The sequence below is a fragment of the Zingiber officinale genome, chromosome 3B (genome assembly GCF_018446385.1).
Source record: "Zingiber officinale cultivar Zhangliang chromosome 3B, Zo_v1.1, whole genome shotgun sequence".
Lineage (NCBI taxonomy): Eukaryota > Viridiplantae > Streptophyta > Magnoliopsida > Zingiberales > Zingiberaceae > Zingiber > Zingiber officinale.
The window spans coordinates 38,222,234-38,236,474 of record NC_055991.1 but is presented as its reverse complement, the minus strand read 5'-3'; the positions used below and the strand labels follow the sequence as shown (position 1 = coordinate 38,236,474).

Sequence of the window (14,241 nt, the reverse complement as noted above, 5' to 3'; positions counted from 1 at the left end):
GATTGAGGAGAAAGAAAGTATGATGAGAGAGAAAGTGTGATAAGAAAAAAAAGAGAATAGTGAGTGTGATGGGAGAGATTGAGGAGAGAGAAAGTGTGATGAGAGCGAAAGTGTGATGAGAAAAAAGAGAGTGTGATGGGAGAGATTGAGGAGAGAGAAAGTATGATGAGAGAGAAAGTATGATGAGAGATAAAGTGTAATGAGAGATAAAGTGTAATGAGAAAAAAAGAGGAAGAAGAGTGTGATAGGAGAGAGAAAATGTGTGATAAAATGATGAGAGAGAAAATATGATGAGAGAGAATAAGGAGAGAAAAGTGATATTAAAGAAAAAATAAATAAATAAATTTTGATATTTGATATTAAGGGAGAAAATTTTAATTTTAGGTCAAGGGTATTTTTGGAATAAGGAAATATTTTGATTGATGAAAATAGGGTAATGACTCATTGAAGGGAAGGTACATGGGAATGAGTCATTATCCAATTTCAAGGATTCATTACCTTATTTGTATTCCTATTCCTATAATCCAAACATTAACAATGACAATCAATTATTCCCATTCCCATTCCCCACTCTTATTCCCCTAAACCAAACGCCCCCTTAACTTTCTTAAACATATACAAGCATTTAACTTCCTTAAACTCGCTTTTTCTTAACTTGACTTGAAACTTGGAAATTCTTCAACTTGAAAATTTTGCTAAAGCATATACTTGAAAATAAATAGCTTCACTTGGGATCCCTAAGGCGTAAGTACCATCTTATGCGCTTTCTCTAATAGGTTGGGGTAGCGAGCCACCAATCCTAAAAGAGCATACCTTGGTCTACCAGGGCCAAGACCTTGGAATTGGACACCTGGATTTATTTACGACAACCTTAGAAGTCGGTACTGGCCTTTCAAAGTAAAATATCTTAATTACTTTTTCTTTAAATGTCTTGACATTTTAACAAACACCTTGTGTGCCAGAATCCCTAAAGTCTTGACTTTGGGATCTACTTAAGGCCTTGACCTTTTTATTTCTTTTCTTTATCTTTCTTATACTTCTCCTAAGCCCACAATATTGATTGGGTATTCTTCCATATACATCTACAAGTGAAATCAACTAGGTAACACACAATCATGCATATAACACAAAAGAAATCTGCACATATAATATTTCTACGACGAGAAATTAACGGAAAACACCTCTTACTGCATGTGAGCAGTACTTACAGTGTTATCTTGAACTTACTAATGCGAAACCTCTCTAGGATTCGGTGAAACTTGAGATCCTCGCGCTTTGCTTACGTCCACGTGTTCCTCTCGTTGAGATGAGTCGAAAAATATCAAAAGCTCCCTCGAAGCTCGTCCTATCCGGCCACCACAGGAAGCCCTAAGCTTCTTTTGTTTTTTTTCCGCCCAAGCCAAGGAGGAGTCAGCACACGGAAGGAAGAGGAAAGATTAGGTCGAGGAAATCCCATTATTTCACTTAAGTTCTTCTATTTATGCCTAGGGACATATTTATTTCTACATAAAATTATTCTGCTCTCTTTTCTTTCAGCACGTCCTTGCTGGGGCACTTGGTCATCCTAAACATTCTTAAGACTTTGCTTACTAAGGGGTTCCGGGGTTGAACCTCGGCTTGATAATCTTTTGCCACAACTTTATTTCTTTTGGTAAAAATATGACCTCTAAAAATTCTATAAAAATACTCTAAAAATTTCTAAAAATCTCTAGAATATTTCTAAAGCATTTCTAAATATTTATAAATACTTTTAGAACTCAAAACAAGGAAATTTGGGATGTTACATAATATCTGTTAAAATATAAAGACGGAATTTAAATTCTGTATCTAATTAGAGATGGATATTATATTTCTGTCTTTACTAATTCCATATTAACTATATTTTTTTATTAATAATGATAATTGTAGCAACGGAAATATAATTTCGTTCCTACTTAGAGATGGAACTTTAAGTCCGCTAATACATAGACAGAAATATATTTTCGTCTTTAATGTCAGTTTTTTTTAGGTGATCCTTATAAAATTTTATATTTATACTTGAATAAGATCTACTTAACATATGTTGCTCATATATTTAATTTTTTAATCTTTAAGAGAATATCATAAGAATATTTATATTCAAGTGGTGTTTGAATGAACTAAGGCATAAGTTATATTTGTATATCACTAGGAACAGATTGGGGCTGCCACTCATATTATTAATGTCGGGATGTACACAAATATAGCTCATTTAAAATTTAAAATTTTGTCAGTAGCGAGTAAACTCCAGATGAAATTTAAGAGTAACTCGCCTATCATACAATTAATATTCAATGAGAGTGTATAAGGAAGTATATTATGAGAAGTGTGAGGTCTACATGAGAGGGAGTGTTATTTTAATGATTGAGATGTATAGGTGAATAGATTTAAATTGAAATAATCTATCTAATTTGTAACAAATAACTCATGGTAAAATTTAAAATCCGTTTATGATCAAAATTTTATCAAAAAGTCTACAAGGATGAATAAATTTATCAGAAAGGCCTATTTGTTAGTGCAGTAAACATCCGATGATCGAATCTCAGTTTTGATAATGGCAAAGGGATTCAAAGTTAAAATTCCTTGTTATCTAACGTGGTTAAATAAGGTTTCAGGAAAGTCCTAACTGCGGTTAGGCAGGGGAAAATCTTAAGAGGGGTAACCTTAGGTCCTAGGGGGTGGTAAGCCTAGGTGAAGGAAAATCCTAAGGGGGGATAACCTTAGGTCCTAGGGGACGGTAACCCTAGTTAGAGGAAAACCCTGAGGGTGTGTTTGGTTCAAGTTATCGTGTATAACCTTGGTTATGTGATTACCAAGTAATCACATAACCAAAGTTATGGGAAATAAAACATAATCCTAATCTTGTTTGGTTCAACTTAGGTAATGCTATAATCTAATTTGATATTTATTATATTACCCTTTTAAATTACATGATTAATTTTTTAGAATAACTTAAATTATCAATAATTATTATTAAAATGATATTAATTATTAAGTTGATAATATATATAATAAATAAATATCTGCGTGCAACTACAAATCAATAGGCAATTCACGAACATATTAGCAATTTCGTTGTTCAACACTTCACGAAGCACACTATTGTCCACATGACAACACCAGGAGAGAAGCGCACCACAATCTTGTGTGCATCTTAGAGCAGAACCTTTGGCCTTGCAGGATCGAAGTTTCAGGTATCCTTTCAAAATCATACCTGACCTGTGGTTCATCAAGGGAGGTGACACCATTTGCCCTCCTGACTTTTCGCTTCTCATATTCAGGATCATCCGTTGGCAATTTGAATCTATAAAAGGGGCAGGTGTTTCTGATACATAGCCATGGCAGGATGGTGTCCGCCTCCAAGCCACCATTCAGCACCACAAGTCCTTGTAGCTCAGGCCTCGATAAATCTGTACTCGGCGGCGGCGGAAGCACAATCAACGCTCCCGACTCAACCACCCCATCTACAGGCGAGCCGCGGTCCGGATCTCGTTCCCCACCATTTTCGGCAGGCGAAATCACCCAACTCGAGCCTTCAAGGCTCTTCCCACGCTAGTCGGAAGGACCAGAACCATTCACCTCCACCGCTCGGGTCGGAAGGAAGCGAGAAGAGGATGAATAGGAAGGGAAAGGCGAGAACGATCCCTTCTGGTCCCAGCTCCTAGCGCCGATGGGGGACACCAGAGAGGGCGGCGGGAGGTCAGCCTCGGACGAGAAATCCGCGCGATCGTTGAGCTTGAAGAAGGGCGGAGTAGTCAGAGGCAATTTTGGAAGAAAAAGATTGATAACCCCGGAATCGTGAAAAACCTAAGCTTTCCAAGGTTTTCTGATTCCGAGTTATATTCCCTGATTGCTGACATGGCGGTAATGTTGTATTACCGAGAATCACTGATTACTTAAACCAAATAAGGTTGTCGTTGATAACCTACTAAGGTTATCATTGATAACCCCCAACCAAACACACCCTAAGGGGCGGCAACCTTAGGTCCTAGGGGGCGGTAACCCTAGGTGGAGGAAAACCCTAAGGGACGGCAACCTTAGGTCCTAGGGGGCAGTAACCCTAGGTGGAGGAAAACCCTAAGGGGCGGCAACCTTAGGTCCTAGGGGGCAGTAACCCTAGGTGGAGGAAAACCCTAAGGGGTGACAACCTTAGGTCCTAGGGGGCGGTAACCCTAGGTGGAGAAAAACCCTAAGGGGCGATAACCCTAGGTCCTAGGGGGTGGTAACCCTAGGCGGAAAGTCCAGTCGGTCTGGAGGACCGGACTGGCATTAGGTAAATCTCCTGAGTGGAGTAGGTAAGGATGTGTTCCCCGTAGAGGGAATAGTAGGCGTCGGGTCGACCTAGGGTTTCCGGTCGGAAATCCGAAGTCAGACCCGGACAGTCCGGAGACTGTCATAATATTCTTTATCATATTGTTGTTTTATGCTAACTTTGTGCTGCAGGATATTGTTTGGGACTAACATGTCTTGCAGGTACAAAATAATGAAGTTTTCCTCGGATGAACAGTGTCCAAGACGCCTCCATGGAGCTTTGAGGCGCTTCGAGTGCAAAAGCTGACCTGACTGCGAAGCAGGGCTGAAGGCGCCTCGGTTGGCTATGGAGGCGCCTTGGAAGGCGCCTTGAAGACCTATGAAGGCGCCTTCAAGGTGATAAGCGCAGAATGGTCAGCGCTCATCTGCACGGTGGACTCGGAGCTATGGAGGCGCCTTCGGAGGCTTTCAAGGCGCCTTGGATGCCCTTTATAAGGGGACTTCGAGCAGCATTGAGGGATATCAACTTCCAGGCTTCCTCTTTTCAACGTGCTACTAACAAGATCATTCTGAGGTGCTGTTGCGACATACCGACGACTTGGAGCATCAGTTTCAATTCTGTTATTGTCGGTATAATTTACTTTGGTGCATACAATTGTAAATCTTTTATTGTACTTTTAACAAACTTATAGTTGTTGCCCACCGGAAGCGATCAAGGATCGCGAGCCTTCGAGTAGGAGTCACCTTAGACTCCGAACGAAGTAAATTCCTCTATGTTTGTGTGTTTGCCTTTTTTCCGCTGCGTTTTAACTCCGATAGTTTTCCGATTCGAAAAACAAAATAGCCATGAGCGCTATTCACCCTCCCTCTAACGCATCTCGATCCAACACTATTTAATCTGAAAATTCCACACAATAAAGACACATTAAATTCATTGATATTTAATTATTTACTAAAAATGACCATGAAAGAAAGGTCTATCTAATCTAAATAGCCCACCCAATAAAGACACATTAAATTTATTGATATTTAATCATTTGCTAAAAGTGATTACGAGAGAGGGGCACACGTAGCTTGGATGAGGCGGCTCTAGATGATGTCATGTCCAGATGGAGGCTGAGACCCCAGCTTAAGTCGGGGAAGGACAGACTACGTGCATATCCACACTCCCAATTGTTATCTACAGTAGAGTATAAGAACTAGACTAGTTGAGAATGGAGGATTAGCAGAGATGATATTAGGCCACATGCAAGATAAGGCACCAACAGGAGGCGAATGTTTTGACTTCGCCGACGAAGCCAAGTCGATACCTCATCTCCCATATGAAAGATGAGTAGGCAATCAAAGTATGGTAGTAAAAAGATAAATACATTCGTCTCCAGCATTCCGTTAATTCGTCTCAGGATCAATACGAATGAAGTAAATCATGGACAACTACTAATCTTTAAAATAATGACTAGCACATAAAGAAGACATTTATCTCGACTTTATCGAGATTTGAACTCCAGATCTCATGATGATAACATCTCATGTACTAACCATTAGATCATCCTCATGTACTAACCATTAGACTATCCCGATGAGATGATCAAAGCACGATACAGAAAGATGACATTAGAATTAGCACATGGACATCATATTTTGATTAACCTCTCAGATCTAACAGACATGACACATGAGAGGATCTTTGATTGTGATCGTATGTTTGTGCACTTTTTTAACGATATATATATATATATATATATATATATATATATATATATATATATATATATAAAATAAAATGGGGCTATCGGGAGAACAAAAAAAAAAAGAGAGGATATTATGCCTTATTCCTGAACTGTTAGGGTTGCATCTCCCTTACTTTTAGAACAAGCACCGCCCTAGATTAGTCGTATGTAAGTATCCTGCATACATCAAATTCTTTGTGATTGCATCTCCCGCCACAAAATCATCTTAAGCTTCTGTTTTAATGATTATTTAGGGCAGTTGGATGTATTGAATGGATATTGTTTTGGAGGCGGAATGGCAGCTCCTGTGGGGGCAGTTAAGAATCCTGATGATGCTGCAGCAGAGAACAGCGGCAATGGAGTTACGCGATGCATCTGCCAAGTCCAGTTTGGGAGAGATTGCAATCTTACCATGGGCCTCTTTTCTCTTCTTCTTTCCTGCATTTTGTGAAGAATGCAACCTCGTGTGAAGGACAAATCTCCAAATGAAGAGACCAAAACCAGCTTAGATGCAATTCAAGGTAAACACATAATTTGGCAGGTCAAAGCTACATTCAAGTGGAATACTGACAGTCTAGACATCATACAAATATAAAAGCAAATACACTAAAAGAAAAGAAGTCTTTCTTCTACTTAAGTAGACGGTGATGGAAGAATCCACCGGAGAGAGAAAGAGAGCGCCGATACATATAAAAGCAAGTGCATAAAACAGTTTGAGCAGTTAATAATACAGTTTTTTATGTCGACCTCTCCAGAGAGAGAGCGCTCTCTAGAGACAGAAAGAGAGAGAGAGAGAGATGACGACAACCAAAGAAAAACTTACCTCGATGATGGAACAGAAAGCAGGGTTTTGATAAGTAGAAGAAGGGAAATTCTCAGGGGGCATGTGTGCTGGTTCCAGATGAGGATGATTGTTCTGTAGAGAAAAGAGGATTGATGCCGATCAACATCAATGACAGCTATTTTTCTGCTAGAAGATCTTTCATATCTTACAGTCATACGAATAGTAGTTATTACTGTCGAACGAAAGCAAAATAAAGGTATTCATGCTTACAACAAATGAGAAAGTTGCAACACAAACAAGTTGCTGTATTTACCTTTTCAGCGACATCGTGTGAGGCATCATGGAACAGAAAATCTTGCTGATTTTGATCCCTTCTTGGACTGGGCATAGAAGGTTGAGAAATTCTTAAGTTCAAATCGACGTTAGGGCCTGAAAGGGTGACAAAACCACCGAAGGGGATTATATAAGCTACATAAACAGATCTTTGATTTGAATCTCTAAAATCTCCTCTATCTATGACTGAAATAAAAAACTGCCCGCAGTTGTGGACTACACCTTCAATGTCAACCTCAGTATAAAGATCTCCCTCGTATGTACTCAGGTCGAAATTGGTCACAGCCTCCCTCCCGTTGCATTTGATAGCTGCCTTGTCATAAGCTCTGATGTCGAAGAACAACAAAGAAAGAAAAATGAATATCGTTGTTAAAGAGAATTATAGTGAAAAATGAAGAAACTTCATGCTGAGTTGGACCTTGCAGCTTCTATTTCGCTGTCGAATAGCCCAAGATATATGTACCTGCACATCCAAGCATTGTGTGTTCAAGGACACATTATGGGTTTCATGTTTTGAATTTCTCAAAAATGGTTATGATTCAAAAAGATAAATTGAAAATCTTTCATGAGATATTACGAGGCATGCAAGAGTCTTGCAAGGATATACTCTGATTTATCAAGAAGAAACAGAGACTGAGTTTCTTACTTTTTTCCTAGCAACTGCCCCATTCGAGCTTCCCAGCGACCGCACTTGTGAAGAGTCACCCCTCTATACTTGGAACTTCCCCTAGAAAATCCATTGCTTTGTCTCCGAAGTATGTGCACAAATTCTTCTTTAGTCATTTTTCTCATCTAAAAGTAAAAAGGGAGTCGATCAGTTTTGCTTATCCATTTACCAGAGCTACTAAACCTTCCATGCCGTTGCATAAAATTACTTGTTTCATATCCTCCTCGTAGTCGCTGAGAGTAAAATTAATATCAGCGTCAAGTCCTCTGAATTTGATGGCAGCTCGATCATATGCTCTGCGATTACAATCTCAGAAAAGTCAAAATACTGAAACATAAAAAAGACGGATCAATCATACCAATACAATCATAGTAGATAATAATAATATTCCAACCTTGCAGCGGCGTGAGCAGTGTCAAAACCACCTATGAGCATAACAACCAGCAAGAATAAATACTGTTAGAGAATTTCATACTATAACAATCGACAAAAATAAAATAAAATAAAATAAAATAGTTCGTGAAGATCTTACCCAAATATACCTGCTTTCCACAATCCCTGTTGATTAGAAAATTCTAGTTAATTGATTGCAAATTACACAAAGGGAAAAAGAGATTCAAGCACAAGATGCTGACCAGATATGAGATTCCCATCTTCCTGTCCTCCGGTAGAACGTGACGCCCCTGTACTGAGAGCTTCTTGATCTAGGCCCTCTCCTACTCTTCTTCGCTTGCTGTTGATCTGACTGTGGCTGTGGCTGTGACTGTGGCTGTGGCTGTGGCTGTGCCTGTGTCTGTGTCTGTGTCTGTGTCTGTGTCTGTGTCTGCGTCCGTTGATGTTGCTGCCATGGACGCGGTTGACAAACTCCAGCTTGTGTATGATCCATCCACTGCCATCTTGATGATGACGGCAAGGAAGGCGCCACAACTACTGCCGACTCCGGAGGAAACAGCAGCTTGGTGACTATGCGTGACTCCTTCGAAAATTCGTTTCTATCCTCCTCCATCTCCACATCATTCCTGCCTTCGGAGCTCTTCAAGATACCAAATCTGAAGGCAGTGACCGCAACCGGCACGATAGAGCACGAGTCTTCGTCGGCCGGAGCATTGGCGGAAGCCTCAGCGTTAAGGACGGATGATTCGGACGTCTCCGAGGAAACCACCAGCGTACTGCCATCGGTAACTTCGGCAAATGCCCTCTCTTCGATAGCCGTCGGCTCCCCCAAAGACTCCACGTTGAGGTCCAACATTTCTTTCCTTTCCAACTGATTCTGATCGATTTTCAACCTTTATTTACCAAATCGATCAAATGGTTGCTTTCCAGCTACTCGCCTGCAATCCGAATCGAGTTCTTGGTTATTTTCGGAAGAAGAGCCAAAGCAAGCAGGCCCAGGTAGCAGTAGGATAAGGCGGAATCGTTCTTATGGAACATCCGACTCAAGACAAAAAGAAACCGGAGGAATAAAACTCACCAAGGCGGGGACGAAAGAGGCGAATGAGTCCAGAAGGCCGACGAGTGACGGCGGGAAAGATGGCCGACGGCCGTCGTTGGCAGTGGAACCGTGGAAGGGGACGCAAATAACAACCGATATATTCTGGTTAAGGAGAGCAGTGATCGATATATAAAGGCGGAGGCGGCCGCGATAATAACACGGCGTGCGGGTCGACCGCGAAGCCGGTTTCCTGGTTTTGATGGAGACTAGATATCGGCATGGGGAGAAATCGCAACCGTCCCACCAGATCAGACGGACGAAATTGCGTTACGTGACTCCAGATTAATAAATTAGCTGCTGCCTCGAAGGAACGAAATCGAGGATAAGAGCCGTACACGTACCGCGGTCAATTTCTAGTACAGGACCAAATCGAGTACTCTTGATCTCTTAACCCTTTTTTAACCGAGTTATCGGTCCCACACGATGCTTTCAGGTGGCCCAAAACAAAACGACTAAGTTTGTAGGCGATATTACAATTTTCAGATGGGTTAAAAAAATATCAACAAAGTAAATAAAATTAATTAAACTAATTTTTTTACATTATTTAAAATTATTTAATATTAGGCAAGTCAAACTGAGTTTATAATTAACTCAGTTTTCTTATTGATTATTCTTTATATTTTGTGTAGACATAAATCAACAGGTTGAATTAGAAATTAACTTGTCGAGTATTCTTTATATTTTTCACACCCCAACAAAAATTTTCTTCAAATCAATTTATCAAAATTTTGAGATTGTTTTAGGCTTTCTTACGATGAAATGCATTATACATAGAAATGTCAACGCATTACTAAAAAATAGTCAACAAATTAATTTTAAAATCAAATTTATTGGGCATTATGTGTATTTTTTACATTCACATGATTAATGTTAAGGGTAGATTGGGAAATTTTTATCCGAATTAATTTATTTGTCAAAAATGAAAAAGGCAACCACTGGCCAATAAAAATATATATAAAAAAAAATTAGATTACACCAACCTTCTCCATCGGTAATTAGAAATATCAATTTAAATTGGACTGTTATATTAATTCATTCGATCACCCGAGGTTGTAGATTGAAAAAAAAAATCTTCTAAAATTAAAAATGAGAGGGGGATGTACTCATGAGTTTCGCCATGTGATTTCACAATCTAAATTTAAAATTTTCAACCTTTTAAATATTTTTTTTAGTGGACTCATTGACTAGCTCACTTAACTCGCAACCTACTTTAAATTGGATTATAAATTTTCTAACCTGCCAAAATGACAAACTGACCCGTTCGCCCTGCCATATAATAAGTTTTTGATTGACTGATCTATCCCATTATAGATTGATACAGTGTTTAAGGTGGGCTCCTCTGGGATGGGTCAAAGTCTAGGAGGTTGGCTAACGTGGGAGTCAGTCTCAGCATCATTCTGAATAAGAGAATGCTTGATCGGACCTTCGGGTTGGCCGAGCCTTGGGTTCCAATCTTGTGCGCAGACAGAGTATTAAGCCAGGGGCTCACCCGATCGGGCCTTCCATCCGGTCGGGTCTCAAAGCCTGATTTCATAAGCAACGATGAAACATGGAGTCAAGTATCAATTACCTTGACAGATTACTCTAGCTAATTAGGCGTATGGTCCGATCGGACATGCTAGACACTTGGTTGCTTACGGTTCAAATAATGAAGTTATGCGAAAGTTGAGTCGCCGACTACATTCATAAACACCAACCTGGTACCTCTCGAGAGTAAGGGCTAGTCAGACTATATCAGTAATTCGATTGGTTGGTCAAAGAAGTCTATTGCAGACCTCGCAGCTCAACAAATTAATACGTTTTTTTGACATTTTATGTCATGTAGGAAAGAGAATATTTTATAGGAAAATCACACTTTCAAAGCTTCCAGCCTATCAAATCACAAAGATTTGCGGGCTCATTTTAAGAAAGGTGTTAGAGTCACTTTATGACTCATCCTTTTTGGGAAATGCTTCGAACTTCATGTATACATACATCAGTTGGCATTATAGACACTATATAATTTTATACACTCGTTACTGTTATTCATTTAATTGTTCCTCTCCAAATAGTCGATCGCTAACTTGAGCGTCAGAGGGTCAACGTTGGAGACTCCTTCCCTGTCATGGTCGCTAATGCTCCCTTTAACACGCATGACAACGAGGAGTCTTCATTTGGTCAACTTAAAAGCCACGTTCCCAGCCAACCACTTTCACCACTTTCGGACAGGATTATATTTAGTGTCGTTTGTGGGAATCTCACCTGCATCTGAAACATGAAGATGGACGAGACTAGATGACTCACCACAGTGACCTTGACACAAGAAGAACTAGAGATGTTGATAAAAGCCCTAGCAGCTAGAATGACACAACAACAACAAGCATCAACCGATGGTCATTTGCCGAATGACCCCACTATCTCGATGACCGGGCGACCGGGCGGTCGAACAAGAAACCCTCGAGTGGAGGGCCGACCGGATTCCAACCGACCCAACATCCTTTGGTTGCCTTTCCTCAAGTACCCGTTGTGGGTGCAATCAACTTACGTTTGATCGGGTATGATAATGATTTTGATGTGTGTGTCAAAGAGTTTAAATTAGATTTTTATGTGGATTTGATATGTGTGTTTGAGTCGTGCAGGACTTGGTGAACCACATATGAGAAACTTGGTGTGGCCAAGTTTTGCAATTCATTATATAACTCGAATCCTTCAGATCGGTGAAGGATAGTGTTGGTGCAAGCCGCACCAGAATCAAACCTGAGTTTTGATGTTGTCAAAGGTTCAAGTTAAGTTTTGTTATAATCTAACAAGTTGACTGAGTGTGCAGGATGTTTACTCAACCAAGAAAGACCTAGTTGGAGGCTAGGCAAGAGAAATCTTAGCAGATCGTGGAACCCAGGTGGAAGTCCAAGGCGGTCAAGAGGACCTGAAGCTTGGCAGTATGATCGAGAGGTCTGGAGGACCTAAGATTAAGGGAAAAAGTCCTGGCGAGCTGATCAAAGCTAAGTGAAAAGTCCAAACTAGATCTGGAGGATCTAAGTTTGGCGGGTAGGTTGAGGTAAACAACTGGAGGAGTGACAGTGAGGTCGGGTTCCCGAAGGGAACAACCTTAGGTCGCTGATCCAACTGAAGAAACCGGGAAGGTTTCCAAGTTGAGATTAAGACAGTGATATTGTCTTTTATATTATTAATCCTACATTATATTACTACTGTTCTAACATCTGTTTTTGCAAGAAATAGTTTTTGCTTAACCTTCTGTTGCAGGACTGACTGGATCGGTCGATCGAACCTGTGGTTCGGTCGACCGAACAAGATCAATACAAAGCGGCTAACATCTCAGAACAGATCAGATCAGAGTCCGATCAAAGACTGATTGGTCGACCGAACAGTAAGATCGGTCGACCGAACCATGAAGACTCAGCACTGGACAACTCATCATCAGCGATCAGTAGAAAAGGGAAAAAGGGCTGATCGGTCGACCGAACCGGAGGACTGGTCGACCGATCCAATCAGAATTAATTGCGGCATTAATGAAGATCTTGGCTGATTTCGACGAACAGGGAAATAGACTGTTCGGTCGACCGAAAAATAGGTCCGGTCGACCGAACCATTTATGAGCATTTACCACAAAAGATCGAGCCAGCTTCTGTTTTCGACGAGAAAGGAATGGAGCAGGGTTTGGTCGACCGAACAGAGGGATCGGTCGATCGAACGCTCAAGGAAGTTATAAAAAGTGCTCGAAGTCAGAGGCTATGATAAGATTTTTCTGATCAACCCAAGTTCTATTCTGCAAGCTGTTCGTGCTTCATCAACTCTACGAGTCATTCCGATAGTGCCGACCAAGCTTCGACTTTCAAATATATTGTCGGTATCTTTTACTTTTGTATTGCACTTAAATTCATTTAAGATAGTAGGAGTGTTACTATCTTAAACATCTTTATATCTGTATGATCCACTTCTTTCCGAGGATTTCGGAAAGAAGGGCTTTAGTGTTTTGCCCATCCGTGCGGTCAAGGACTGCGGGCCTTGGAGTAGGAGTCGAGCTAGGCTCCGAACGAAGTAAAATACCATGTCTATTTTCTTATTTCCGCTGCACGACTTTGGTTTCAAAAGATTAAAAGAATAGTTTTTAAACGAGCGATATTCACCCCCCCCTCTATCGCTTAAATCGATCTATCAGATGGTGCATCCGAGGGACCACCAGACCAAGAGTAATGAGTGGAGCTGAGGGAAAAGGACTTTAAGGCAATGTGAATGATGGCACGGAGAGGAGTCGCAAACTCAAGTGCATCTAAGGGACGAAGGCCGAGGAAGAGAGGTTCAAGGGGTACTCCAGAGAGAATGAGTGTGAGTGATCGTAAGGTATCAGTCGACTGGTACTGAGGCTAGTTAAAATTGGTCCAAATTCACGAGAGCACATAATGGTTCGGTACCCAACGATTGTGAAGACAAGTCAAGTGATAGAAGTGTCAGTCAACTAGTAAAGAGTCGTTGAACAGAATCATGGATTCTGTTGAGTATCGTTGGCTATGTCCAACAGTCACATGGTAATGTCAGTCGACTGGTGTAGGAAATGAGTTAACTTAGGATCAACTCTTTCCTCTCTACTTAAAGGAAGCTTAGGGCATGAAGGAAATTACTGATTCTTATTAAATACTCCTAAGTGTTTGCCCTTATGCTTCCAAATCTATTATCTTCCTCCTAAATCTAAGTCTCCATCTTGTAAAAAGGAAGAAAGCTTTGTGAGAGGTTCTACTCCACCGAGAAGGAGTAAGCTTTAGCCGGAGTTTGCCGGGGAATCATCCATCGATGGATAGGGATCTTCCACCTTTTGGACATGCCATGGAGTAAGAGCTTTATGCTTGAACCATATTAACAATTAACAAACGTGTAGTGTGGTTTGATTTCTTGTCATTGTAGTCTTTAGATTAACTTCTTTTATATTGTTTGTATTTCTGCTACGCAAATAACCTTGTAGGAAGTTAAC

General features: G+C 40.5%; 1 protein-coding gene across 4 annotated transcripts; it reads right to left on the bottom strand.

The window, feature by feature from the left end:
- Positions 1-5,696: 5,696 nt before the first annotated feature.
- On the bottom strand, positions 5,697-9,406 carry LOC122056396 (AP2-like ethylene-responsive transcription factor TOE3). 4 transcript variants are annotated; one of them, XM_042618330.1, is made up of 11 exons: positions 9,255-9,406; positions 8,419-9,114; positions 8,316-8,341; positions 8,178-8,208; positions 7,992-8,079; positions 7,763-7,908; positions 7,535-7,579; positions 7,097-7,442; positions 6,823-6,915; positions 6,411-6,437; positions 5,697-6,334 (listed from the first exon to the last, which is right to left on the bottom strand). In XM_042618330.1, exons 2-11 carry the CDS (start codon positions 9,030-9,032, stop codon positions 6,317-6,319), a joined length of 1,434 nt encoding a protein of 477 aa, XP_042474264.1. In that variant the 5' UTR covers positions 9,033-9,114; positions 9,255-9,406; the 3' UTR covers positions 5,697-6,316. The 4 variants fall into 4 exon arrangements, 3 of the variants coding, with proteins under 3 accessions (XP_042474264.1, XP_042474262.1, XP_042474261.1); XM_042618328.1 differs by having other exon boundaries at positions 5,697-6,437; positions 7,097-7,212; positions 7,339-7,442; XR_006133139.1 differs by having other exon boundaries at positions 6,411-6,915.
- Positions 9,407-14,241: the final 4,835 nt, after the last annotated feature.

What these genes read in the sequence shown, in the direction of transcription:
- LOC122056396 (XM_042618327.1), bottom strand. Translation starts at nt 9,032, where the DNA reads ATGTTGGACCTCAACGTGGAGTCTTTGGGGGAGCCGACGGCTATCGAA. An exon ending in ACTGCTCACGCCGCTGCAAG is followed by an intron (nt 8,080 to 8,177) that starts GTTGGAATATTA and finishes TTGTAATCGCAG; the next exon opens with AGCATATGATCGAGCTGCCA. An exon ending in CACACGATGTCGCTGAAAAG is followed by an intron (nt 6,916 to 7,096) that starts GTAAATACAGCA and finishes TTTTCTCTACAG; the next exon opens with AACAATCATCCTCATCTGGA.